We start from the raw sequence: 27,637 nt of genomic DNA on the forward strand, positions 1-27,637 counted from the left end.
GCAATATAAAAACAACATATACACATAAAACAACAATATAGTTGTTAATCTAAGGCAGGAAGATAAAGACAGAATCAGAGGAGTGAGCAACACAGAGTGTGAACTGAGAACATGGAGGAACCCCACATGTGGATCCTCTGGTGGTGAGAACATCTGTGTGGCTCCTCCTCTGGTTCCCTGGTGCAGCCTCATTGGCTCTGGGCAGTTTGGTGGTGGATGCTTCTCATCCCGAGCTGCTGAGGAAACAGAGTCACACCCTCATGCATCACTGTGGGTCAGCCACAGGAGAGATGAGCAGGACAGGGCGCCCCCTGCAGGTAGAACTGCTGCACTGCAAAGAGCTGCAGACAACCACAAATCTGGATCAAATAAAAACATGGACATCATCAAACCTACTCAAACTCATTTGTCTGTTCTTGTCCAAAAAACGAATTTACTTTTAAGACATATTGTCTTTATATATAAAGTACATCTATCTATTTATATATCTCTATATTCTAATTATATTCCATTTTTGATCCAGCCCTGAAGATAAGAAAATAGGATGAACTTTAAAAAAGTATAATTGTACATGTTGTTTCAGAATAATGTCCCTTTCAATAATATCATTTATTTCTTCTCCTGTCTTTGTCTTAGTTTATTAAGTATATTTTATTTTGTAAATTCAGATGTTATTCTATTACTACATATTTAATGTAAATAACTTACTTATAGTTTCCCAGCAAACGTTTTCTACATGTTTTCAACTGTGAGATCATCTTGAATCTTTGTGTATACTGAGGTAGAACGTGGGACTCTGATTGGCTGCTCCTTCCCTGAGCAGACATGTGATCGATCACCTGTCAGTCACCTGATGAATGAGTCTTGTTTCTCACTGAGCTCCAGCCCTTCAGAATAAAGTTTTTTATCAAATGTGTGTTTTAATATGAGAGTAGATTCTGATGCTGATGCTGGGACGTGAACAGAAGAACAGCTGCTGGTGACATTCTGTTCTCTGTCAACCTGACTCTGCTCACACTGATCTTTGATGTGGCGGCTGTCTGCAAACATCAAAGGAAGTCGGACGATTGTGTTTCCGCGTCAACGTGTTCAAGTTTCCTCAGAACGACTGAAACAGAGAAAAGTCCCTGAAAGAACAAAATGATGATGAACACCTTGATGTTTCTGGATTTCAGCTGAATTCACTCAAGGGTTTGGGAGTTCCCACCAGTTGGGGTAATATCTGCTCTATTTCATTTGTATTTAAGTTTGTCACTTCCTGCATCGTGTCCTGTGTAAACAGGAAACAGTCACAGCTTCACTCGACTGAAGAGACGACCACAGGGTTTTCCAACAAAAACATTTTGAGTCTTTATTGAAGGAAATGAAATCCAGACCTGTGACTCCTGAGGTCACAACACCACAAACATCATCACACTCGTCGTCACACGTTGGTAAACTTCTACCGCTCTCTCCGTCCGCACGACCAAGAGCTTTGGCAACTTCATATGTTAATTAAGAATTAAATTAAAAAAAGACCAGAAAGTAATTAATCGATGCAGCACGACAGAGAAACAGAAATAAAACAACGAGTGAAACTCTCCTGCAGCGACATTCAAAGAAAAATCCTCTTAACTCTTTTGATATAATAATAATCTTTAGTGACTCCTCTAAGTGTACATCATCTCCGCCATGTGGGACATCTTCTTGGGGATGTAAAGATAATACTCCATGTAGCCAGAAAGATCATCTATTGTGATGTCATCGACGTAACCGCGCGCCTGCTCCGAACAGGAGCGGGGGGAGGAGCCTGCCGACGACGCTGCGTTACTGTTGGTGCTGACAGTTCTGGGGGCGTCGCCGTGGCCCGGCAGGCTCCGCTCACACTCCGAGATGACATTGCGGAGCCCGGTGAAGGAATACACCTCCACGCCCTGCAGGCCCTGAGGATGCGACTGGCATCGGCACTGGCTGGCAGCGCCCTGGCTCTGCTCTGGTGAATCTGGGCTTTCCTTCTGGGCGCAGCAGCAGGGCGGGTGGGCGCCGTCTGGAGAGCAGTGGAGCTCCGATAAGGCTCGGAAGTCCGCGGCCTCAGCGGGTCCGGATCTCAGAGAGGCTCCTGCTCCAGACGCCGCTCCGCCACAGGCACTTTTCTCCTCCTCGCTCGACTGGGCGTCTCCACAGTTTGCCCCCTCCGGCTCTACGACTGGATTGATGAGGCTGGGGATCTCTTGTGAAGATGGCGAGGAAACCACGGCTCCAACACGTGACTCGTAACCGGCACACGATCCAAAAACCAGGGCAGAGATGTGGCCGGGTGAGCCTGGAGACCTGAGCTCTTTCTGGGCGGGGAGAGCTGTGGAGGAGGCGGATCTGCTGTCGACCGCAGGACGAAGCTCCACGGGCTCCGGCACAGCCAGGCGCTGGTGCTTCAGGCAGCCACTAGAGGGCGACAGTGCAGAGGCCGTGGCCGTGCTGCAGTAGCTGAACTTCGGGGGGTGGAGGATGGGGGACTTGGACCTCCGGCGCCGCTGGGTTCTGGATGCTCCTCTGGAAGTTTTCCTCATACAGCTGAGGGGGGAGCGAGAGAAGATGATGAGGAGCAAAAACACAAAGACTGCATCACAGCCAGCATCTGGATGTTAAACCTGTTAGTTCGGATGGAATTCTCTTCATTCAACATTAACATCAGCTGTTTTTAAAAGCTTCTTTTTCTCCATAGACTGAAAATGCAATATGTGTGTTAACATGACGCTGGTCTGCTCCACCCACCCGTGCCAGTTGTCCTTGGGGCAGCTGAGCTTGGGCTTTGCTCCGCTGGTGTCGAGACAAGGTCGCGGTGCCGCTCTGGGAACCAGCGCCTCGGACACACTCACAGCTCCGGGCATGCTGAAAGGAAGAGAGGAGGATGGAAACACGAGTCTGAAACTTGAATAATAACACAAGCACAAGAAAATCTAAAAAGGTTTCCGTTTATGTCCCAGATGAGAGAAGAGCCATCTCTCTTGTGCCTGTGGAGCCTGAAACTCAGACATCACACCAGGAACTAACACGTTTAACTGTCATTATATCTAAATGATAATTCCTCTGCTTAAACATCACGTGATTAAATCTTTTTCCAGAACTTTTACAGGCCTGGACATACCAAATGTCAAGTTCCTGGACTCAGGTCTTCATGACCTTTAACACTCTGATGAAGCCACTAACCAGTGTACAGTGTGCAATACCAACAATCTGATACAACTACCACAGCAGCAGAAGACCAAGGTGAGGCTGTGGATGTGGTTTACCTCTCAGCATCGACCCGGAGCTTCTTAAACGCTGTCTGCAGAGTTTCCTCCTCACGGTCCGTCCCTCCTGCCTCCATGGTGGGAGGAGGCTGCTCTGACCAGCCACCCAGCTGAAACAAGACCACAGCTCTTACATGACACAGGTCGATGTGCAGTGACCTCAGGTTCCACGGGCTCAAGAACAAGAAGTACAGCTAACGAGCTGATGAAGCGATTATCAATATGGTTTAAAGGACGTTAGAAAATGCTAAAGTTGTTCATCCGTATATCTAATGTCTTATTTTGCTCATGAACTGTAATGATGAGGATTTAATGTTACAAAATGTTAGAATTATTCAGGACAGTGACTAGTGATTGTTTTTCTTCATCCATAGATCTGTTGTTTTGAGTCAAAGTTTCCCAGATGAAATCTTCAAAGTTCGATCAATAATGAGAAACCTAAAGATCTTCAGTTCAACGTCATAGTCGAAACTGAAACTAGATTCACGTCCGAGAGAAGACTCTATTTCCTACAGATCCACCACAGCTCATTAACTGATCATATCCAACACGTCTATCAGCTGTTCTGATTGTTCTGGACTGTCTGTGACTCATGATCATTATTTAGTATCGGTTCAAAAATCTGTTAGTCATTGATCCTTTAATATGTGTCCGTTTCCAATATCAATAGTCTAAATGTTTTATTCACATCATGTAATTATGTTAGTGTAAATATCTATATATTATACATTATAAACACATTCTGAGATCTGCTGATGTCACTGCTCTGCATTCTGTTTGGCTGTGAAACTGAAGTAAACAAGCGAAGCTGCAATAACCAGTAAAACAGAGACTTGATCACGGAGCTCTTCTGATAACTGATGGATCGTGAATATGATTGACTGCTTCTCCATGTGAGGACGTCGTGGATCTATTCGTGATACTTGTATCTGTGGGTTAGAGTCCTATTTAAACGAGTCTATTTACTGTCATTTTACAAACCTGTCGATTAATCGATAAGACAATCGGAGTTCTGCTCGGTGATGAAGATAATCATTAGTGTTGGTCGACGACAGAAACTGTTTACATTTATTAATCCCGCAACAAAACGTCTGCTTGTAAACAGCAGATTTCATAACTCCCTCCTCCATGCTAATGCTAGCAGGCTAGTGTGGCCGCTGAGCTAAGCTAGCAGGCTAGCTCTCGGCAGGACGTGGTGAATGAAGCCGTCGGTAAACCTCCGGGCTCCGGGAGCAGATACTCACGGTTCACGGTCTCCTGGTCGCTGGAGAGAAAGATGTCCTCTGGGCATAAAGAGCGTGTCCCCCGCTGCAGGCCCGCGGAGGTCTGGTAGCCAGGGAGGCTAACGGCTAATGCTAACGGGAGCGAGATGCTAGCTGCAGATGCTAACAAGTCACAACGTCTGTTAAAAAAACAACCACGAGGAAAACCGTGTTCTGAGGAAAACAGTGCGCGTGACCGTCAGGACCCGTGTCGCAGATTTATTAAAACTGATATGAGCCGTCAACGTCCACGGGGACGCGCAGTGCTCGCGGCCTCTTGTTTACAACAGTGACTCTGCAACAGCGCTGCTGACGTCACCAGCCTGAAACCCACGCGTGACGTCACTGAGTGCTGAAAATATACTTCTTCGAAGCGTGTGTGGCAGTGTGTATCCCCTGGATGTGTGTGTGTATATACCCTGGATGTGTGTGCGTGTGTGTGCGTGTGTGTGTGTGTGTGTGTGTGTGTGTGTGTTTGCGTGTGTCAGTTATATAAAACTCAAGACAGTAAATAAATTAAATCCATATGAGAACATGTTCCAAAAACAAAAACACACAGAAAAACTCAAAAATCGAGGTAGTTTTAATCTCCATGTTGTTGAGATGACAATCACAGATTTTTAAGTTGATCTGATGAAAGCTCTACAAGGAGTTAAAACACACAACGACTTCCTATTTCGTTAAGCAAAATGAAATGTTTGTTTCCTTTCTGGTCATGCTACACGTGTGAACCGAATTTCGTGAAGATCGGTAAACAAGATAGATAAAACAAATCAAAAGAGAAAAGAAAGAAGTGTAGGAATTAGATACAAAGATGGGGAACATGAGGGGAAACTCAAAATAACGTTAAATCAAATAATTACCTACTGGTCCAACTTGATGAATATCACAGTTGTGATTGAAATGGGATGCAGTGCTCGAGTATTTTACTTTCTAATAATGAAAAAACGAAAGATTATCAGTCACCATCATAATAATGTTTTATCTATTGATTATTCCTCGTTATGAATCGTGTGTGTTTCTGCTTCATCACTTGGTGGCGCTGTTGCTTTGTTTGTCTGATTTTGTATTTAGGGCCCAAGCAGCGTCAAAGGCCCTATTGCTTTGTGTGTGATTATAAATTAATCACATTTTGACGGCTTGATCATAAACTGTCACAGGACATGTTCACTCTATGCAACATGTCTCCTCACATATTCTACCCTCAGGACCTCCTCAGTTCATCTGGTCCTTCCTCTCCAGTAGACATGATGTAGAAACCCTTTAAACATGAAGTTACAAACTGGTTCTTCTCATGTACTGAATCCTGTTGTGTTGATGTGTTCAGTTCCATCAGGATCTGTGTGTGTCCTGGGAGAGGATCCTCACATGGGGCTGAGCTTCACTCACTGGTCACTAAGTTTCTCTGGAGTTTGACTCTTGTTGAGTTAAGAACAATAATCTATGGGACAAACTGTGAATATCAGACCAATAACATGGGATTGGTTGAATATGGACTCATCAGTTGTTTTTTAAAAACGATAATTAGGCTCAAACATGTCTAAACTTTTCTTTTTTCTTTTATTTGCTACTTTCCTCCTCTTTGCATACGATGAGAGCGTGTAGCTGCTGTGGACCAATCAGCGGGCGCCAACTGGACGTTGTTCCCGGAATGTTCTATCCCCGTCCAATCAGAGCAGAGTTCGTGGAGGACTACGGAAGTGATCTTGCCTTTGAACCAATGGAGTGCAGGAGTAGTGTGACGTGGACCAGGAAGCCAGTCTGGAACCATCGCACTTTACCGGCGTCCGTAGTGAATCTGTGGCGGCTCCAGAGACTCAGGGAGCGGACTGTCCTCTGCTCAGCGGCCGGTAGAAACACGCGTCCTCCAGGTGCGGACATGTTGGCTCTCAGCGGGCTGTCGCTGGCTCTCGCCCTCGCGCTGCTTCCGGCTCCCGGCGACGCTCTGAAGGAAGGAGAGTGTGAAGGTAGGTGTTAGCATTGGTTAGCATCTGTTAGCATCTGTTAGCCCCGGATGAATGGCTGCCTGCGGCCACAGCTCAGCGGCTCTGTCCGTGTGGAGCAGCTTCCACAGCCAGACTCCAACCCGTCACCAAACATCTCCTGACCTTAGCGTGGACACAGATCTCAGTCCCACCTGGACCTCCTCCATCTTCTTCCATCTTCCTCCTGGATCCACTGTGTCTCCCTCACGAGTCACCAGAGACTCCAACATCTGCTTCTCTGACCAGCTTCAACCTGCACGCGTTCAAACATCTGCTTTCACATCATGTTCTGCTGTGAGAGGAAGATGTCGACACATCCAGATGTGAGGAGAAGTTCAGGAGTCTGATAAACCGGATTATATAGACCCAATACGTAGAAGAGGCGCCTCAGCACAATGAGATGTATATAACGCACTTATGTAATGGTGTGTATTGTTATAATTGACAGTTGTGACCCATCAGATTCTGTTTAGTTTGTGAATCTGTGGAACACACAAACTACAGTGGTTTCATTGACATTGTATTAGGCTGTGGGATTATTAATATTAATGATTTGAATAATAATGGGAGTCTGGTCAATATGGATTTCTGGGGGCTAATACTGGCAATTAAAAATCATTTGTATTACTAACATATCAGCTCATTAAATATTGTCATTGATTCTTAAGATGTTTTTAAACCTTTATGACAAATATATTTGAGGTTTCATATTTTTTACAGTTTACCCAAACACGTTATTATAAATAACTATAAAGAAAACATAAAAACAACCAAATATGTCATATAAGAAAATATGTCATATAAGAAAATATGTCAAATAAGAAAATAATAATTTTCACATAAAATATCAACATGACTACACGTCTGCATTATTTATTATGAATGTTATCAGTCACTCAAATTAGTCAGGCTCAAATTTTATAATACTTATATTTAAATGCCACTTTACAAAGAGCGTCACGAATAACAACACGAGCGTTGAAATAGTTGCAGTAAATAGCTCAGATGAAATCAGGAGAGGCTTTTTTGTTTTGGGACTTAAGAGACTCAGCCTCATGTCCTCGGGCCGGTCGTCCTCGACCTCGTTCTCCGAACACAAAGCCTCTGTCCCCTGAAGTTCTCAACCTTCTCTCTGGAGCAGTGAGACGACCTCTCTCCCTCTGAGGATCTCACACTACACAAAGGTTCATACAGGATTTACAGATCTAAGATATAATCAGGAGTCAGGACCAGATGGGCTGTCACCTCAACAAGATCTTAAAAGCAGCCCTCAAATAATCAGGGTGAGAAGTCAGACAGCCGAGTTCTGAACTGCCACAAGTCGTCCAAACGTTTCCTGGTTTAGGCACAAAGAAGGTAGTTGCTGTGAGGAGATAACGTTTGACTCGGCTCTGAGATGATTTTAGAAAACATTAGGACAAACCTCTGATATCAATATGTTAATGTGTATTTTCCTCTTTGTTCCAGTGTGCCTCGGCTTCCTCGGGAAGTTTTACAAGTCGCTCCAGGACAACGATGTGAAGTTCAAAAGCGCGGACATCGAGAAGGCGCTCGTCAAGACCTGCAGAGATGTGAAAGGGAAAGAAAACCGCTTCGTGAGTAAAATACAGATCAGACTGTGGAGGCAGAGTCACATCTCATAAACAAGTTATGTATTTTTATTCTGATCAACTGAACTGAATGTGAAAAGGCTCTGGAGTCTGTTTAAACTGAACCAAATACACTTTGGTGTGAACGACACCTTCGTCTCCCACAGATTCATTCAATGCATCTTTACAGCAGGAAACCCAAAAGCTAGAAACCTGTAAAATATGTTTGTCTTCTTCATGTGTAGTGTTACTACATCGGTGCAACAGCTGACGCAGCCACCAAGATTATCAACGAAGTTTCCAAACCGCTCAGCTACCATGCCCCCGTGGAGAAGATCTGTGAGAAGCTCCAGAAGAAGGACAGCCAGATCTGTGAACTGAAATATGGTAAGAAGGAAAAGTGTCCTCTTTTTATTTAGAAGCTGTGAAGGTGAAAAGTAGGAGCAGGGACCGGGAGGTGGAACTGTTACCGACAGTAGAGCCAAGATCTCTGGGTAAAACCTGGATGCTTGGCTGCAGAGTTTGTGTTTCACAGCTGAACAACTCAGCAGCAGGTTCTCTGCACAGACTCGTTCAGCATCAGATCCTCCTCATGGTTCAGGTGAGAGGTGGAGCAGCCGGCTGCAGCAGACAGAGACAGGAAGTGACGTGTTACAGAACGTCTCACTTCATGCATGATCCTCCTCCAGAGAAAATACAGAGGATGTGCACGGTGCTGTTGAGTCTGAAAGCAGCTGAGGTGATCGCAGAGCTTTGCATTCACTGCTGGTGAGCGAGTCATGTGACTGATTAGAGCCAATAGGGGAGATAATCTGGGCGTCTGTGTCATCGTTTACAAAAGTCTCAGTTTCAAACTAAAACGAGCAGTTCACTCAAGTCTCTGATTCCATAGCAACAGCTGAGTTTTACTGACTTAACTAATCATATTTCTATTTTAATTTAGTAAAAGATCGAGTCCAACATTTCAACTATAGAGATAATTCATGAATCTTCTCAACAGTGTCCCTGTGATGATGTTGTGTCTCTTCTTGCAGACAAACAGCTGGACCTCACCACAGTGGACCTGAAGAAGCTCAAAGTGAAGGATCTGAAGAAGATCCTGGAGGAGTGGGACGAGTCCTGCAAAGGATGCGCTGAAAAGTCCGACTTCATCCGCAAGATCACAGAGCTCATGCCCAAGTACGCCCCAGCAGCCGCCAAGGCACGGACAGAACTGTAACGCAATAAAAACCAAACACAAACAAACACACAACTTTGGACTTGATTTGGACCAGACTGCTGAGGACCGGGAGCAGAGAGCTCTGTCTTCTTCTTTTTTTATTTTTTTATTTACAGGGATTCACTCACCTGGTCATAGAACACAGATTCAGAAGTGTAGATGGTAGTGTACACACACAAACACACACTGTATACTACACTGCAGTGTCCTTTTAAATCAGTGTGAGGGTCGAGAGGTTTACATGGTTGAGGAAGTCAATTTAAAGGGGAATCTAGAGGCTCGGGTGTTGTGATGTATTTAAAGCTTTTCACAGGAAGTGGAGACATGAGGGTCGTTCAGTTTTAATCTCCATCAGTGTCAGAATCATCAAGTCGGGGGGGGAAATGCTCAAATGCTCCACAGCAGAGCTCAGCCGTTGCCCAGGACTTCACACTCCAGGTCTTTAAATCTACAGCTCGCTCATTGACAAACCCCTCGTCTGCTGCCTCGGCCAAACCTCACCGGACACATGCTTCTGGAGAGTCGTCAGGTTTCCTGTTTATCGGCTCGACTTAACTTTAATTTCCACGATGTTCTCATCCAGGAGATCGGACACTCTCAGAAGTAGTTTGACATTTTGGGGAAATATTTGCTGAGATCTGCCTACAGGCAACAGAATCACTAACTGCCAGTTTATACCACGTTTATGAACCTGTACAAACATAGTGTGAAAATGAAGGTGAACGAGCGAAGGCCACTTCCCACAGTGTCAAAGGTTTGCTTTACGTGTGTAGGATTTAGACGGATCTACTGGTAGAGATTAAATCTTCATGTTGTTGAGTTTATCATTACCTTTAACTAAGGAGCTGTGTTACCTCACAATGAGCTCATGTTTCTACAGAAGCCCAGAATGGACAAACCACGGCTTTCATCCGCCCGCACACTCTCCCACATGCCTGGAAAGAAAGTGTAATATGCCTTTTCACCACACGGTGCCACTAAATCCTACACACTGTTTTAAAGTCTTGTTATCACTGACGAGTCAAGACTTCAGCATCTATCACGTCTTTCAGTTTTGGTTCTCTGTCAACAGAGTCAGCCGTAATCCAACACAGAGTCAACTCAAACCAAGAACAATAATTAAAACAGGTAAATTTAAAATCTAAATTCATCACGATAAAGATGTTTTCAGACGTGAACTCTGGGAAATGTCCTGACGATGTGATCTGGACATGTTGTGTAGTTTGTGTTTCTCATGTGAAGCAGCAGCAGGAATGTGTCTGAGTCAGACTCGATCACAACGGGAAGCTGTGGTTCATCTGGACATTATCTGGAGTTTGACAGGAAAACCTCTGGACGTCTGAATCTGATCTGACCTCAGTGATGATCATGGTTGACTTCTGTTGAGGAACATCTACTTAATCTCTGACTCAGGAAGGTTCAGCCATCCTTCCTTTGTCGGTAAAAATATTTAGGAAAGATATTTATTTGGGTCTTTTTTAAGAATCTTTCATTTCTGATCTGTGACTGTTTTTCTGCTTAGTTTTGGGGGATTGTTTTTTCTATTTTGCTCTGTTTCTGTACTGCAGCAGTTTAAATGTGTCGTGAACATTGAAACTGATGACATGCTGAGCTTCTCAGCTTCAGTCCAGTCAGGCATTGGATCATGGGAACGTTGAAATTCTAAATAAATACGTGAAAATGAATCCGTGGGTGAATATTTGCTGTCACTCACCATCACCTGTTGTTTATCTCAAGTTCAGCTCAGTTAAAATACTCATGTTTCTGAACACATTAAAAACAATCACGTGTTTCTGTCAGGTGGAACTTTACGGTCTCCGTCAGCCCCGGCCTGCTGAGTGTCAGGAGGGATCATTCTTTTTATTGTGTGATGTTAACGTGTACTCTTTAAAAAAAAACTTGTTATGGGAAATGAAAACTTAAAATATGCTGTTGTTTCACTGTGACCTTTCAAACCAAGGTGCAGCCATTTGTTACAACTGTACTATTCTACTTTTTCATTAAAATATGAAAACCTCAAGATGGTTTTATTTCCTTCAACACGTCAGTCGTTCATAAGAGTCAATTTAAAATTAAATGAGATATATATTGAGTTTCACTATTGTGTAAATAGTTTAACTTGCATCTGAAAGAAAATTATTTAAATAGTGAAATCACTGGTATAAGAGAATAAATATATTTATATACAAAATACATTATGTACACTCAGATATAAGAATAAAAACATAGGTTATATGACATGATTATTGCTATTAGCCCAATTTTTTAAGAATTAACTGGGCCAAAGATTTACAAACAATGCAGAGTATGACATAATTATGAGAGCAACAAAAACAGTGAAGTTAAACTTTGACCGCCATCTCATCATTTGAACCCATTACACATTTCAAATTTAATTTGATTCTACTTGTACGTCTTCTACACAACATTTCAGAGTAAATTATAATATTACTTCATTACATTAAAACTATCAGCATAACATTACATAACATTTCTTTAAGCTGACTCTTTTATCCAAAGCGACTTGAAATAAGTGCATCAACCATGAGGGAGCAAACCCAGAACAAGAATCATCCAGTGAGAACTCGCTCCATCTCAGACGGATACTAAATTCAGAAGTTGTTTAGTGCAGGAGAAACACTTATCCAATATCAAAACCTTTTAATACATTTTAAGTTTGGTGTTTTACTCGTAGTGTTTTTAAAAAGAGGTTTTGCTCCTTCAGGTAGATCTCAATGCAGCAAGTCAGGGGTTCACATCATGTCTATGAATAGAAAACATTTTAAATAAATAAATTACACTAAATATAGTTTTGATATAATTTGATGAGATTTATTTAAACATTTAAAAAAAAAATAATTTAAGTTTAAACAAAGCGTGACACGTCACGAGGCCGTCAGTAGTGACGGCCAGTGGCCCCGCCCCCCAGGAGGAGAGCGCACATTCCTATTGTCCAAGATGGCGGCGGCGGCGCGGGTCCGTGAGGGGACATGTCTTTAAACCAGTTTGTCCTGTTTCTATTCCCACACACGCTGATCCTCGGAGTCTGCAGCCGGAGCGAGTCGCTACCGGAGCCGGTGTCCGCCGCCCTATCGCCCCCCCAGTCCTGAAGCCCGCTGCCCGGGCCGGTCCCCGCTGCAGCCGCGGAAAGTTGGAGCTCCATCCCCCAGTGAAAATGAAGCGGCAGGCCGGGAGGGAGGCGAGTCCGTCCAGGGCCGCAGCTAAACGGACCCGGGAGAGGGAGCGAGAGAGCGGCCGCAGAGAGGAGCTGCCGCCGCCGCCGCCGCCGCTGGCTCTGCTGCTGGCGGAGAGCCGGGGCTACCACCGCCGCAGCCGCAGCAGGGAGCGAGAGAAGCCGCGGCTCCGGGAGGAGCGGGCGGCCGCTCTGGAGCTCCACCACCGACACGAGCTCAGCCTCCTCGGCCGCCCGCCGCTCCGCACCGCGGCGGCCGAGCTGCCCGCCGCCAGGCCCGGGACCCTGGAGTACAAGACGCTGCTCATCAGCAACCTGGGCTCGCAGGTGCCGGACGAGGACGTGGAGGACGCGCTGTTCCACGAGTTCAAAAAGTTCGGGGACGTCAGCGTGAAGCTGTCGCACACGCCGGAGCTGGGCCGGATCGCGTACGTAAATTTCCGTCAGCCGGAGGACGCCAAGGAGGCCCGGCACGCCAAGTCCTCCAGGCTGGTGCTGGGGGACCGGCCGCTGAAGATCGAGCCCATGTACGTCCGGCGGCGGAGTGTGACGCCGCCGGACGTCGGGTATTTACCGCTGCACCCCCCCTACAGACCGAGGTCCCTGTCCCCGCCGGGCCCCGCGGTCAGCAGCATCAGGGACCTGAGAGCCCGACACTACGCCCTGGAGACCCTGGGGCTGGGCCGGGACCGGGACCGGCTGCTGGACTACTACGGTATGTTGGATGAGAGGGGGCGACCCTACGGCCTGCCCATGCCCGTGGTGGAGGACCTGAAGCCCGAGGACGACCAGAGGGCGACCAGCAACCTGTTCATCGGGAACCTGGACGGGAACGTCACCGAGGCGGAGCTGAGGCGGGGGTTCGAGAAGTATGGCGTCATCGAGGACGTGGTGATCAAACGTCCGGCTCGCGGACAGGGCGGAGCCTATGCGTTCGTCAAGTTCCAGAACCTGGACATGGCCCATCGAGCCAAGGTGGCCATGCAGGCCCGGCTGATCGGTGGGAACCCCATTAAGATCGGTTATGGCAAAGCGAACCCCACCACGCGCCTGTGGGTGGGCGGCATCGGGCCGGGGAACTCCCTCGCGGCTCTGGTTCGGGAGTTCGATCGGTTTGGAAGCATCAGGAATATCGACTATGTCAAAGGGGACAGCTTTGCTTACATCCAGTATGAGAGTCTGGACGCCGCCCAGGCCGCCTGCTCCCAGATGAGGGGCTTCCCTCTGGGGGGCCCCGAGCGGCGTCTCAGGGTGGACTTTGCTAAAGTTGAGGACAGCCCCTCCCGGGTGTTTCCCCCCGGGTATCAGCCCCCTGTGGCGCTGCCCTCCAGCTACGACCTCCTGGGGGAGGCCTTCAGCCGCCACCGCAGCCTGGAGCGGGAGCTGAGGGGGGCCAGGGACCGCCCGTCCCCGCCCCCCCACAGCGCCCTGGCCCAGAGGGACAGAGACAGGCCGGTGCTGGAGAGAGACCACCCCACCAGCCCCACCCGCAGCCTGGAGCGCAGGGCGGGAGGCGTGGAAGCGTTCGGGAGGAGAGGAGGGAGGAGCCGCAGCAGGAGCAGGGAGCGATGGCTGAAGGAGAGGGAGGAGAGGAGGAGCCGGAGGAGGAGCAGGAGTCTGTCCACTGATCGGCAGGCGGGGGAGAAGGAGAAGGAGAGGGAGAGGGGACGATCGAGGGTTCGAGGTCCAGGAGGCGTGGTCTCTCCAGATGCGAGTCCAGACCGAGCGAGGGTTCGAGCCCCCGACTCCACCACCGAGCCCAGAGACCACTCCCCCGACAGCGGGGCAGGAGGCCGCCACGCCGCCGGGAGCGAAGAAGATCCAGCTCCTGCTCGCCACCACGGCAAGAGGTCGTCCAGCGTGCAGCTCAACAACCATCACCACCGAACCAGCGAGGTCATCGCGGCCAGCCCCCCCGCCCCCCACACGGACACCTCCTCCTCTCCCAGCACGCTGTCCGAGTTCGCCCACGCCTCGCTCTCCAAAACGTGGCACGGCTTCTTCGCCCTGAAGAACAGCAGCTTCCCCACGGAGCTGCACCTGCTGGAGGGGGGGCCGGCGTTCTTCAGCGCGGTGATGAAGGAGACCCTGAAGCAGCAGAGCCACAAGCAGCCCAGCCAGCTGAAGATCGCCCAGCGGCTCCGCATGGACCAGACCCGGCTGGACGAGGTGTCCCGCCGCATCAAGCTGGGACGTCCCGACGGGTTCGCCATCCTGCTGGCCCTCCAGGGCCCCGTGGACCGCCAGGCCCCGGCCCCCGAGCCGGGCCTGCAGGTGCGCCTGCTGCGCCACCTGGTGACCTACCTGCGGAACAAGGAGGCGGCCGGAGTCGTGAGCCTCCCGGCCGCGAAGGGGGCGGGTCCCGGGGCCATGCTGTACGCCTTCCCCCCCGGGGAGTTCTCCCAGCAGTACCTGCAGGCTGCCAAGAGGACTGTGGGTCATCTGGACGAGGAGCACATGGTGATTGTGATCGTCACCGACACTAATTGATTCATCACAGCACATGAACACACACACACACACACACACACTGGCTGGACGACCACAGACTTCCATGTTTTTAAAAAGATGCATCTTCTTGTTTTATTCGGTGTCTTATGAACTGAACCCAGCGACTGACACTACATCTCTTCACTTTACGTCTCCTCCCTCGGGGGGGGGGGGGGGGCACAGACACACTAACACTGACGGCTCGGTTTTATGCTTGTTAACTTTATGTGTATTTTATCATGGAGCTGAATCCACCAGGTTGTTTCTTTACACCCGACCCACGTGGGACTAAGAGGTTTTCTACAAAGTGATTGTCCTGTGAACTCACAGGTTCCAGCTGTCGTCAGGTGTTTGTGTTTTGATTGTGTGTTCAAAGCTCCAGTAGAGACACACACACATTTCCTGACCCGTCCCTGGGACTGTTTACTCTTCAGTGTTTTTATCAGTTCAACCATTCCACTTCTACAGTGCGAGTGTGTGTTGCATGCAGGAAAAGAAAAGAACAAGTTTTATATTAAAATGTCTGCTTCCTTTTCAATCTGCTGTGGGATGTCTCTGTTTGTGATCTACTGGGACGAGGTGGGATGACATCACCGGCTCTGGTTTTATATGGTAGCTCGACTTTTATTCAGTTTTAAAACATGGATTCCTCATTTTTGAGCCATTCTCTGTTTTTCTTCTCCTCTGCTGCCTCAGCTTCACACGTTTAGTTCCGTCTCTTAAAGCAAAGCTCGTCCTCAGGAGCTTTTAGTTTGAATAAAACCACAAAGTGTCTTTGAGGAGATGAATTCACACAAACATACCAACGACATGCGTGTGGTCATTGAGTTGAATTCACCTCTGGAACAGTTCAAGTCTTTAACACTAATTCTAACTCTTGTGTTCACTTTGTTTTTCTAACATCAGCATTTAGTACCAAGACACTATTTTTAAATACAACTGGTTTCAACAAAGTTTTTCCACCAAGATGTTATTGAATGAAAAACTTGACACTGAAGATTTAAAAAATAAAAGATGGAGACGATTGTTGTTGATGTGAAATGTTGGAAACGTAAATGTTGTGCAGTTCTTTTACCTGAACAACAGGTTTGTTGTGAGAGGATGATGAGGACGTGTGTGGTGGAGAGGTTCTTTAAACCTGAAGCTGGTTTCCAGCAGCAGGAAACGTTCAGTGACACCAGGAGTCCAGGACTCAACACCAGCAGCTCAACGTGTGAAGGTTCAGAAGAAATATTCAAAACACGTGGAGGTTTGGTTCTAAAATATAAACTCAGTGTGGTTGAACATCTGCAGGTAGAAAGGAGAAGGCAGGTTTATTAATCTGAAGATGGTTCCATCAATTAGTCTGTTCATTATTTCATTGATAACAAATAAACACTTTCAAAACTTGATTTTTGATATTTGAGGCTTCACAGGAAGAATCTGAGTCTTCACTCCAGAAGTTTGAGTTTTGGGCCTGAACGCTGTGAACCGCCACGTTGGAGAAATCTGTGTGTTCATCAGATCCGCTGCAGAACGTCTTCTTCCTCGATCCTCACGCGCTCACACATCAACTCAGCAGCTGATCTGTAAATCTGCTGAAGATCAAACCACAATGAAAATATATGGAAACAAACACTGAACTCACTGTGATGGTAGAACTGCAGTTACTGGGTGGTTCCAGGAGGGGGCGCTGCTGCACCTCATTTGAACGTCTTCAACCCTCCTCCACTACATTTACTTTATTCAACAGATGTTTGTTTTATTTGCAATGTAAAAAACGTCATCTTCTAAATCATGACGTCATTTCCTTCTTAGTGTTTCTCAAAAGTAAAAGAAAAATACCTCTTAAAGAAGTTGATTTGAAATTATAATAATATTCTCACTACACTTAAAAAAATACAGAATTGTTTTCAGGATCAATGTTAAACAATCGAGACTTTACAAGATTCAGGTTTGTTCACATTGAACAGCTCATAACTTATGGACTGAGTGAAAATACACAGCTCACACACCAAGGCTGATTCTCTTCTAACACCCAGTGTCCGAGGAGGAGCACTTTCTGTTCTACTTCAGTTTCATGTTGCTTTCACTTCAGGAAAGTTTTAAACAAGTATTTTTATGTTTGTTAAGGATCAGTTTTTTCCACCACTGGTAGAGAAACCTGAACATGATGGTTTTATTGACTCTGTTGTTTTACCACAGCTGCTCTTCACTCTTCATCTCTTCGCTCGTTCTCATGTTCGTAGCTACGACGTAACATCAGCTGCATTTTTAAGTCGTAATGTTGTGAGATTAAAGTCGTGATTGAGAAGAAAGTCTGAATTTATCCTCACGATGTTCCAACGTCACTGTGATATTACGACTGTTTTTATATCAGCCGCCCTCGTGGTGAACAGACTTCCTGTCTCATCTGAACTCGTGGCGTGCTGTGATGCGACCGATGACATCACGACCGATGACATCACGACCGTGACGACGATCGTTTTTGTAAAGTCGCTCTTCGGTTTGTTTTGGTGTCAAAATAAAAGCATGACGTATTCTGCATTTAAAGAAATGTAATAAACTTTATGATCTTTGTAAAACAAAGTGCAGTCATTTCTCAGATAGATAAAAAAACATTTAACACATGAAAATATAAAGTTAAAATATCTGATATTTAAATATCTTATGCAGTTTGGTGCTTTTCAACCTGAGAAATGTTATAAATGGAATTAAAATAAATATTACTATATACTATAATAACATTTTATTTAAAAGACATTTGACAAGAGGTAGAAAGTTATAGAACAAGATTAGTTGCTATAATTTAGAAACTAAAAATGTAAAACATCTAGATCAATAAAATCAATAAAACAGACGAAAAAACAAGAATTAGTTTTAACTCTGATTTTTAAACTCTGTTGCTGCGGAAAACGTGTGAACACCAGGGGGCAGCAAGGGTCAATAAAACATTAGGTCACATGGTCTGATGGGTCAAACTGTGAGACTTCACTAATATATCTGACAGACAGGGGGCGCTCACGTGCTGTTCTTCATCTGAACTGTTTCATGTTTTATTTAGAGATTTTAAACTTCTCTTCTACTTTGTTAACAACCTGAGAAGTGAGAGTTTAACACAAACATTTAAAAATGGTCTGATTTGGATTCACACTGAGATTCAGGGACTTCTTCTGTTTGTAAACAAATCAACAAACAAACAGAGGAAAAACATAACCTCCTTAGAGAGTTAGGGTAAGTTATAGAGTTAGAGTCCTCTCTCTCTCTCTCTCTCTCTCTCTCTCTCTCTCTCTCTCCCTCTCTCTCTCTCTCTCAACTTGTTTTATACTGTATGTGAATAAAACACCAAATCACAACTTACAAGTCAAATAAATCCAATGAAAAGATGATCAAGGCTTTGGTCAAGTTTTCTGTGAAATAGAATTTACACTCACATCAGTTTTATTTCTTGTTTTCATAGAAAGTAGTTTCTATGGTGGAATTCCAGTTCATCCAGTTTAGGCTTGATGGGAAAACCATGTTGTCTGCAGCCAGGTGCTCTGGCTCTTTGCTGACTTGACATGACATGTTCATCTTCATGAACTGGGAGGTTTCAAGAGTGAACTGGTTCCACAGGGAAGAGGAGCCTGAGAACAGGGAGCGGTCAGACTCCATTTTCACCTGGACGAGCAGAAGGAAGGAAAGTGAGCAGGTGAGTGTGAACACAACTTTCTGAAAGTTTCACTGTCTCACTCTCACACCTGCTGTTAACATCCGTCTGCTGATCACATGACTCTAAGTTTGACAGTTCACACCTGGTAACAGACGTCATGTGATCGGATCCCAGAGACAGATGTGAACAGCAGGTCTGGATCAAAGAGCCTTCAAAGGACTAATTAACAGAGTTAACTCACAGCTTCACTTTTTATCTTCATCTGTTCATCAAGTGTTTAATAACACAACGTGTTTTCACCATCATACGTTACAGTCACCTGAGTGTGTGTGTGTGTGTGTGTGTGTGTGTGTTTGTGTGTCCTTGGGTGACACACAAGTGATGCAATTCGTAGTTTGTCGACGTACAGAGAGAGACTCTTGTCCTTCCTGAGGTTTCTGACGTGATCACTGTATTTCCTTGTATATAAGTACTCCTGTGTACTCAAATAAATACCAGTACTACAAACTATGAAGCCCTGCTTCTATTTCACAATAAAAACATTTAAAAAAATAAATCAATAGTTTCAGTCGCCAGAAACGCTGGAGTGCTTTTATTTTGAAATGGGTCGGCTACAGGAAGTGATGCAAATATTTGTGTTTGTGACGTTTTCACAGATAAACATTGAAACTGGTGTGAAAGATCATTTCACTGTGTTCTGCTGTAAACTGAGCGCAGAACCAGAAGGAAATAGACCAGACCTTGAATATCCAGAAGAGCAGCGTGGCCTGAACCACAACTGAGCCGCAGCCGGTGCAACATGGACGAGGACACTTCAGAGCAAGTTGGACCCTCAACCACAAAGTAAGAGACCTGCTGCAAACATGTGAAGCTCCAAACTGAATCCTCACAGAATGAACCAGTGAATGATGTGTTCTGAATAAAAACATGTTTGTGTTTGCAGAGGTCAGGACCACAGACTGAGAGCAGAGTCTCCAGGGTCCAGCTGTCTGTCTCTGAAGAGTGACCAGTCCATGGATCCTCCTCTATTCTTCAGTAAAGAACCTGGACCCTCACCCACAGAGTAAGAGACTGTTTCTACTGGGACCTGCTCTGAAGAGGATCTAGTCTCCTCTAGTGTGGCCCCTGCATTAGGACACAGCTTCATTGAAGTTGGTGACTAATCTCTCAGAATCACTCAAAGAGCTCAGACCTCCACCAAGAACCAACACGCTCCTTATGAAACCACTTTGAAATCCACTAGAGACTCATTTGGATTTGGATCTGCACCAAATTCCACACACTGGTAAACATCAGTCCTCTGAACATGTCTGTGAAAGAGGACCCCCCCCCCCCCCCATCTGGTTCACAGACCACAACCTTCCACCAAGTTTACTGGTAATCTGTTGTTTTTTATAATCCCACTAACGAACCAACCAACACACAAACATACTGGGTGAACACAAAACCTCCTTGACAGAAGTGATGACAACCTGTGACTGTGACATGTGAGTTATCAGGACATGTCTTCACAGGGAGAGGAAGAGGAGTCATGTTTCTGAGGAGGAGCAGTCGTCCTGCTGTGCTTCGTGTCAGGACGTCCTGAAGGATCCAGTCTCCACCAGCTGTGGACACTGGTTCTGCAGACAGTGCATCACCTCATACTGGGACCAGTCTGGTTCTTCAGGAGACTCCTCCTGTCCCCAGTGTGGACAAAGATCCAGAACAGCAGCTGGAGGTCAGACAGCCGGTCAGAGCAGCACTGTACATGTGTCTGCTGATGTCTTCACTTCTGACAACAGCACATGTGGTTTTATTTTGTTCCTTCATACAGCATCAACATTTAACATCGTTAGAAAAGCACAAAGTTAAAAAGCTTTTATTTTCTGTAGTTTTTCTGGATCTGATGAAAACAATCAGCAGATTCTCAGATTCTCTGTCTCTCACATTGTTTCTTGTCTTTCAGCAGATCGTGGTCTGCAGGAGGTTTCAGATGAACATAAGCTCAGTCTGAGGAGGAGATGTGAACATGTGACTGAAGGAAGTGATGAAACAGGAAGTAGAACCCTCCTCAACAGGATCTACACTGAGCTCTACATCACAGAGGGACAGAGTGAAGAGGTTAATACTCAACATGAGGTGAGGCAGCTTGAGACGGCTTCCAAGATGAAGATCCTCCAGGACACTCCCATCAAGGTCCACGACATCTTTAAAGCCTCCACTGACCAGCAGAGCAGCATCAGAGTCGTCCTGACCAACGGAGTCGCTGGCGTTGGAAAAACCTTCTCGGTGCAGAAGTTCACTCTGGACTGGGCAGAGGGTTTAGAGAACCAGGATGTGGGTCTGCTGGCTGTGCTTTCCTTCAGGGAGCTGAACCTGGTGAAGGACCAGCAGCACAGTCTTCTCACGCTGCTCCATGTTTTCCATCCAGAGTTACAGAAGCTCACGGCAGAGACGCTCGCTGTCTGTAAACCTTTGTTCATCTTTGACGGCCTGGATGAAAGCAGACCTTCTCTGGACTTCAACCACAGGGAGCTTGTGTCTGAGGTCACACAGAGGTCATCAGTCAACGTGCTGCTGACAAACCTCATCCGGGGGAATCTGCTTCCCTCGGCTCTCGTCTGGATAACCTCCAGACCTGCGGCGGCCAATCAGATCCCTCCTGCATGTGTTGACAGGGTCACAGAAGTACGAGGCTTCACTGAGGCCCAGAAGGAGGAGTACTTCAGGAGGAGGTTCAGTGATGAAGAGCTGTGCAGCAGAATCATCTCACACATCAAGACGTCCAGGAGCCTCCACATCATGTGTCAAATCCCAGTCTTCTGCTGGATCAGTGCTACAGTTCTGGAGCACATGTTGACCACAGACCAGAGAGGAGAGCTGCCCAAGACCCTGACTGACCTGTACTCACACTTCCTGCTGGTTCAGACAAAGAGGAAGAACAACAAGTACGGTGAGGGACATGAGACGAGTCCACAGCAGCTGACGGAGGCTGACAGGGACGTTCTCCTGAAGCTGGGGAGGCTGGCACTTAAACATCTGGAGGAAGGAAACATCATGTTCTACCAAGAAGACCTGGAGAGGTGTGGTCTTAATGTCACAGAGGCCTCGGTGTACTCAGGAGTTTGTACTGAGATCTTCAGAAGAGAGTGTGTGATCTTCCAGAAATCAGTCTACTGCTTTGTTCATCTGAGCGTTCAGGAGTTTCTGGCTGCAGTCTACATGTTCCACTGTTACACTGAGTGGAACACAGAAGAACTCAACAACTTCTTGGGACATTATGGGAACACAAACAGTTCCTTCTCCCTGAATGACCTCCTGAAGAGAACCATGAAGAAATCCCTCACCAGTACAAATGGTCATCTGGACCTGTTTGTTCGCTTCCTTCACGGCCTCAGTCTGGAGTCCAACCAGAGAGTCTTAGGAGCCCTGCTGGGTCGGACAGGGAACATTCCAGAGATCATCCAGAGAGTCATCAACAACCTGAAGGAGATGGAGAGTGATGACATTTCTCCTGACAGAAGCATCAACATCTTCCACTGTCTGACTGAGATGAACGACCACTCAGTTCATCAGCAGATGAAACAGTTCCTGACGTCAGAGAACAGATCAGAGGAGAAACTCTCTGAGATCCACTGCTCAGCTCTGGCCTACATGCTGCAGATGTCAGAGGAGGTTCTGGATGAGTTCGACCTGAAGAAGTTCAACACATCAGACCAGGGTCGACTGAGACTGATCCCAGCTGTGAGGAACTGCAGGAAGGCTGTGTGAGTCCAGACATGATCAATATCATGTTCAATCAGTAGAGATGAGTCGTTCTTCAAATACACTCAGTGTTAGATGATCCTCATTGTTTTGGGCAGCTAATGTGTGTATGTAATAATGTATGTCCCCTCGGGTTTGAATGCACTTATTGTAAGTCGCTTTGGATAAAAGCGTCAGCTAAATGAAATGTAATGTAATGTAATATGTCAATCAATCAATCAAATTTTATTTGTATAGCCCATATTCACAAATTACAATTCATCTCATAGGGCTTTAACAGGGTGTGACATCCTCTGTCCTTAACCCTCAGCAAGAGTCAGGAAAAACTACTAAAAACCCTTTAACAGGGTAAAAATACGTAGAAACCTCAGAGAGAGCCACATGTGAGGACCCGTCTCCCAGGACGGACAGAAGTGCAATAGATGCCACGTGCAGGAAAACGTCATCAAGATTATTACACATATTATGTGTGTAATAAAGTTATTATTATGTACATTTACATTCTCATGTACATGTGAGAACAACTAGATCAGATGTGGAGAGTGAAATCCAATGTGATCACTGTGCTGGAGTTTGAGGGTTCAGACATACGACCATGTGGGGTGCAAGGGGTCATTGTATATACTGTGTATATATATATATATATATATATATATAAATATATATGATCAAACAGCTAGCAGAGAGTGAGGAGACGATCAATGAATCAGTGTTTTGGATGAGAATCACTGATGGTTCCTTTAAACTGAAGAGAGGGGGGAGAGCGTGGCCTAGGGGATAGATTGGGTGCTCTGCAACAAGAAGGTTGCCGGTTCAAATCCTACTCTTTCCCATCTGCATGCCTAAGTGTCCTTGGCAAGATACTGAACTCATAAATGTTGAGTGTACGAAAAATGTAAGTCGCTTTGGAAGAAGCAGGAAATATAGTTTATTCTTCATTCTTGTCAAACCAGAGTTCCCACTCTGCGTTTGTCCTCCACCACCAACCAGTGCAGTGTCCGTCCCTCCAGGTTCCTGACATGTTACTTCACAATAATATGAGGTCACTGTGACCTTTGACCTTTGACCACTGAACTCTAATTGGTTTCTCTTTCCAACAAAATGTGAAAAATTCCCCTGAAGACAAACTTGAGATATCATGTTCAAGAGGCCATGAACATGTTCTGTGACCTTCACCTTTGACCCTTGACCACCTGAATCTAACGAGTTCCTCTGTTAGTCTGAATGAACGCTTGAACTAAATCTGAAAGGATTCTCTAGAGGAGTTTTTAACAAAGAGGGGATTTACCAGGGTGAGGGTCACATGATCACGTTTTGTATGAATGTATTGTTTTCTGATTTAATTCTCACAGATTTAATATTTTCTTTAATTACAGACTCGTTGATTGTGAACTCTCAGAGACTCACTGTGAAGTCGTGGCCTCAGCTCTGAAGTCAGACCCCTCACATCTGAGAGAACTGGATCTGAGTGACAACGAGCTGCAGGATTCAGGAGTGAAGCTGCTGTGTTCTGGACTGGAGAGTCCAAACTGTGGACTGGAGACTCTGAGGTCCTTAAATCCTTCTTCACTTTTCAGACTTTCTTTCTTATTGGGTCATTATTTATTTATATTGTCTCAGTTCTGCTCTGCTCACTGTCCCTCAGTCATCTGTCACTCACCCAGCCTGTCAGTCACGTCCACCTCATCAACTCCATTCACCTGCACTCACCTGCTCCTGATCACTAAGAAAGTGTCAGTAAATAACATGTGGACTGAGGCCGAGCACTCGTCCTCCTCAGGTTTTCAAAATAAGACTCATTCTTATTGAAACTCGTTGGACAGTTGATAAGTATAGAAACAAACAGGAAGTGACATCAGGAGCCATCCCTACTTTAAACAGTGTTTAATTTCACAAACCTGCTCAGTGACCAACACACAGAGAAGAAGCTGATGAATGAAACAATGGTCCAACATGTCTGATCTGATATTTATCTTCAGGTCACAGACTGGACTGAGGTCAGCAGCATGTTGAGAGTCTGTGTTGACATGATGAAGATCCACAACAACAGGAGGACACATTCTAATATTCATATTTCTTTATCCAGGTTGGTGTACTGCAGTCTGTCAGAGATCAGCTGTTCTTCTCTGGCTTCAGCTCTGAGGTCAAACCCCTCTCATCTGAGAGAACTGGATCTGAGCTACAACTACCTGCAGGACTCAAGAGTGAAGGAGCTGTGTGGTTTTCTACAGAGTCCAACCTGTCACCTGGAGACTCTGAGGTCAGTTCACTGACTGGCTTTTTTTAGATCTCATATCTATAAACAGCATTTATACACAATTTATCTAATTTAATTATCACTCTCACTCATCTCACTCATCGTCATCCGCTTATCCGGGGTCGGGTCGCGGGGGGAGCAGCTCAAGCAGGGGGCCCCAGACTTCCCTTTCCTGGGCCACATTGACCAGCTCTGACGGGGGGATCCCGAGGCGTTCCCAGGCCAGTGTTGAGATATAATCTCTCCACCTAGTCCTGGGTCTTCCCCGAGGTCTCCTCCCCACTGGACGTGCCTGAAACACCTCCCAAGAAAGGCGCCCAGTGGGCATCCTTACCAGATGCCCGAACCACCTCAGCTGACTCCTTTCTAAGTAAAGGAGCAGCGGCTCTAATCCGAGTTCCTCACGGATGGCTGAGCTTCTCACCCTATCCCTAAGGGAGACGCCAGCCACCCTTCTGAGAAAACTCATCTCGGCCGCTTGTACCCGTGATCTCGTCCTTTCGGTCATCACCCAGCCCTCATGACCATAGGTGAGGATAGGAACGAAGATCGACCGGTAGATCGAGAGCTTTGCCTTGCGGCTCAGCTCTCTTTTCGTTACAACGGTGCGGTAAAGAGAACGCAATACCGCCCCCGCTGCTCCGATTCTCCGGCCAATCTCACGCTCCATAGTACCCTCACTCGCGAACAAGACCCAGAGGTACTTGAACTCCTTCACTTGGGCTAAGGACTCATTTCCTACCCGGAGTAAGCAATCCATCGGTTTCCTGCTAAGAGTCATGGCCTCAGATTTAGCGGTGCTGATACTCATCCCAGCCGCTTCACACTCGGCCGCCAGCCGATCCAGTGAGTGCTGAAGGTCACAGGCCGATGATCCAATGAGGACCACATCATCCGCAAAAAGCAGTGACGAGATCCTCAGACCACCGAACTGCAACCCCTCCCCACCACGACTACGCCTCGATATCCTGTCCATGTATATCACAGACAGGATTGGTGACAAGGCGCAGCCCTGGCGGAGACCAGCATCCACTGAGAACGAAACTGACTGGCTGCCGAAGACCCGAACACAGCTCTCGCTTTGGGAGTACAGGGATTGGATGGCCCTGAGGAGAGACCCCCTTACCCCATACTCCCGCAGCACCTCCCACAGTTTCTCCCGGGGGACCCGGTCATACGCCTTCTCCAGATCCACAAAACACAAGTGGACCGGATGGGCATACTCCCAGGCCCCCTCCAGGATCCTTGCGAGAGTGAAGAGCTGGTCCGTAGTTCCACGTCCGGGGCGAAAACCGCATTGTTCCTCTTCAATCTGAGGTTCGACGATCGGCCGAACCCTCCTTTCCAGCACCTTGGAGTAGACTTTACCAGGGAGGCTGAGAAGTGTGATACCCCGGTAATTGGTACACACTCTCTGGTCCCCCTTTTTGAACAGGGGAACCACCACCCCGGTTTGCCACTCCTTTGGCACTGCACCCGACTCCCACGCGATGTTGAATAGGCGTGTCAACCATGACAGCCCCTCAACACCCAGAGCCTTTAGCATTTCTGGCTGGATCTCATCAATCCCTGGGGCCTTGCCACTGCGGAGATGTTTGACCACCTCAGTGACCTCCACCAGGGAAATTGACGACGAAACACCATCAACCTCGAGCTCTGCCTCCAACATAGAGGGCGTGTTATTCGGATTCAGGAGTTCCTCAAAGTGTTCCTTCCAACGTCCGACGACCTCCTCAGTTGAGGTCAACAGAGTCCCATCCTTACTGTACACAGCTTGGATGGTTCCCCGTTTCCCCCTCCTGAGGTGCCGGATAGTCTTCCAGAAACACTTTGGTGCCGACCGAAAGTCCTTCTCCATGGCCTCTCCGAACTTCTCCCACACCCGCTGCTTAGCCTCCGACACGGCAGCAGCTGCAGCCCTTCGGGCCTGTCGGTACCCTGCAACCGAGTCCGGAGTCCTCCAGGATATCATATCCCGGAAGGCCTCCTTCTTCAATCGGACGGCTTCCCTGACCACCGGTGTCCACCACGGTGTCCGAGGGTTACCGCCCCTTGAGGAGCCTAAGACCCTGAGGCCACAGCTAGCCACCACAGCTTCAGCAATTGAGGCTTTGAACACCGCCCACTCTGGCTCAATGCCCCCAACCTCCTCAGGAATGCCAGAAAAACTCCGCCGGAGGTGTGAGTTGAAGATACCTAGGACGGGGGCCTCCTCCAGACGTTCCCAGTTCACCCGCACTACTCGTTTGGGCTTACCAGGTCTATCCGGAAATTTCCCCCATTCCCTGATCCAACTCACAACCAGATGGTGGTCGGTTGACAGTTCCGCCCCTCTCTTTACCCGAGTGTCCAAAACATGCGGCCTCAGATCAGATGACACAATCACAAAATCGATCATTGATCTTCGGCCTAGGGTACTCTGGTACCAGGTACACTTATGAGCACCCTTATGTTCGAACATGGTGTTTGTTATGGATAATCCATGACTAGCACAGAAGTCCAATAACAAACGACCGCTCGGGTTCAGATCAGGGAGGCCGTTCCTCCCCACCACGCCTCTCCAGGTGTCTCCATCGTTGCCCACGTGGGCGTTGAAGTCACCCAGCAGAACTACGGAGTCCCCTACTGGAGCCCCATACAGGACTCCATTCAGGGTCTCCAAGAAGGCCGAGTACTCTGAGCTGTTTTTTGGTGCATACGCACAAACAACAGTCAGTTTTCCCCCCAACAACCCTTAGGCGCAGGGAGGCGACCCTCTCGTCTACCGGGGTAAACTCCAACACCGCGGCGCTCAGCAGGGGATTTATGAGTATCCCCACACCCGCCCGGCGCCTCACGCCCTTGGCAACTCCGGAGAAGAATAGAGTCCAACCCTTATCCAGGAGTACGGTACCAGAGCTGAGACTGTGCGTGGAGGTAAGCCCCACCAGATCTAACTGATAGCGCTCCACCTCCCTCACAAGCTCCGGTTCCTTTCCCCACAGCGAGGTGACGTTCC

General features: G+C 47.0%; 4 protein-coding genes across 6 annotated transcripts in view; 3 read left to right on the forward strand and 1 right to left on the reverse strand.

Moving 5' to 3' along the window:
- Positions 1-1,322: 1,322 nt before the first annotated feature.
- Positions 1,323-4,846, reverse strand: oser1 (oxidative stress responsive serine-rich 1). Its single transcript, XM_062410557.1, has 4 exons — positions 4,514-4,846; positions 3,270-3,379; positions 2,752-2,868; positions 1,323-2,550 (listed from the first exon to the last, which is right to left on the reverse strand). Exons 2-4 carry the CDS (start codon positions 3,344-3,346, stop codon positions 1,650-1,652), a joined length of 1,095 nt encoding a protein of 364 aa, XP_062266541.1. The 5' UTR covers positions 3,347-3,379; positions 4,514-4,846; the 3' UTR covers positions 1,323-1,649.
- Positions 4,847-6,287: 1,441 nt separating this feature from the next.
- Positions 6,288-11,009, forward strand: manf (mesencephalic astrocyte-derived neurotrophic factor). The gene is made up of 4 exons (XM_062410851.1): positions 6,288-6,498; positions 7,984-8,111; positions 8,351-8,492; positions 9,140-11,009. The coding sequence occupies exons 1-4, from the start codon at positions 6,411-6,413 to the stop codon at positions 9,322-9,324; spliced, it is 543 nt and encodes a 180-aa protein (XP_062266835.1). The 5' UTR covers positions 6,288-6,410; the 3' UTR covers positions 9,325-11,009.
- Positions 11,010-12,277: 1,268 nt separating this feature from the next.
- On the forward strand, positions 12,278-15,545 carry rbm15b (RNA binding motif protein 15B). The gene has a single exon (XM_062409985.1). The coding sequence runs from the start codon at positions 12,500-12,502 to the stop codon at positions 15,005-15,007; it is 2,508 nt and encodes an 835-aa protein (XP_062265969.1). The 5' UTR covers positions 12,278-12,499; the 3' UTR covers positions 15,008-15,545.
- Positions 15,546-18,597: 3,052 nt separating this feature from the next.
- LOC133972330 (NACHT, LRR and PYD domains-containing protein 12-like) overlaps positions 18,598-27,637 on the forward strand; it is a 35,380-nt gene continuing 26,340 nt past the window's right edge. For all 3 annotated transcript variants that reach the window (XM_062409739.1, XM_062409730.1, XM_062409747.1), the window contains exons 1-7: positions 18,598-18,677; positions 19,295-19,481; positions 19,582-19,701; positions 20,153-20,355; positions 20,587-22,384; positions 23,759-23,932; positions 24,469-24,642. In XM_062409739.1, coding sequence (XP_062265723.1) covers positions 19,438-19,481; positions 19,582-19,701; positions 20,153-20,355; positions 20,587-22,384; positions 23,759-23,932; positions 24,469-24,642 — 2,513 coding nt within the window. In that variant the 5' untranslated portion in view covers positions 18,598-18,677; positions 19,295-19,437. The remainder of the gene's footprint in view (positions 18,678-19,294; positions 19,482-19,581; positions 19,702-20,152; positions 20,356-20,586; positions 22,385-23,758; positions 23,933-24,468; positions 24,643-27,637) is intronic.

Source organism: Platichthys flesus, chromosome 2 (assembly GCF_949316205.1).
Source record: "Platichthys flesus chromosome 2, fPlaFle2.1, whole genome shotgun sequence".
NCBI classification, from domain to species: domain Eukaryota; kingdom Metazoa; phylum Chordata; class Actinopteri; order Pleuronectiformes; family Pleuronectidae; genus Platichthys; species Platichthys flesus.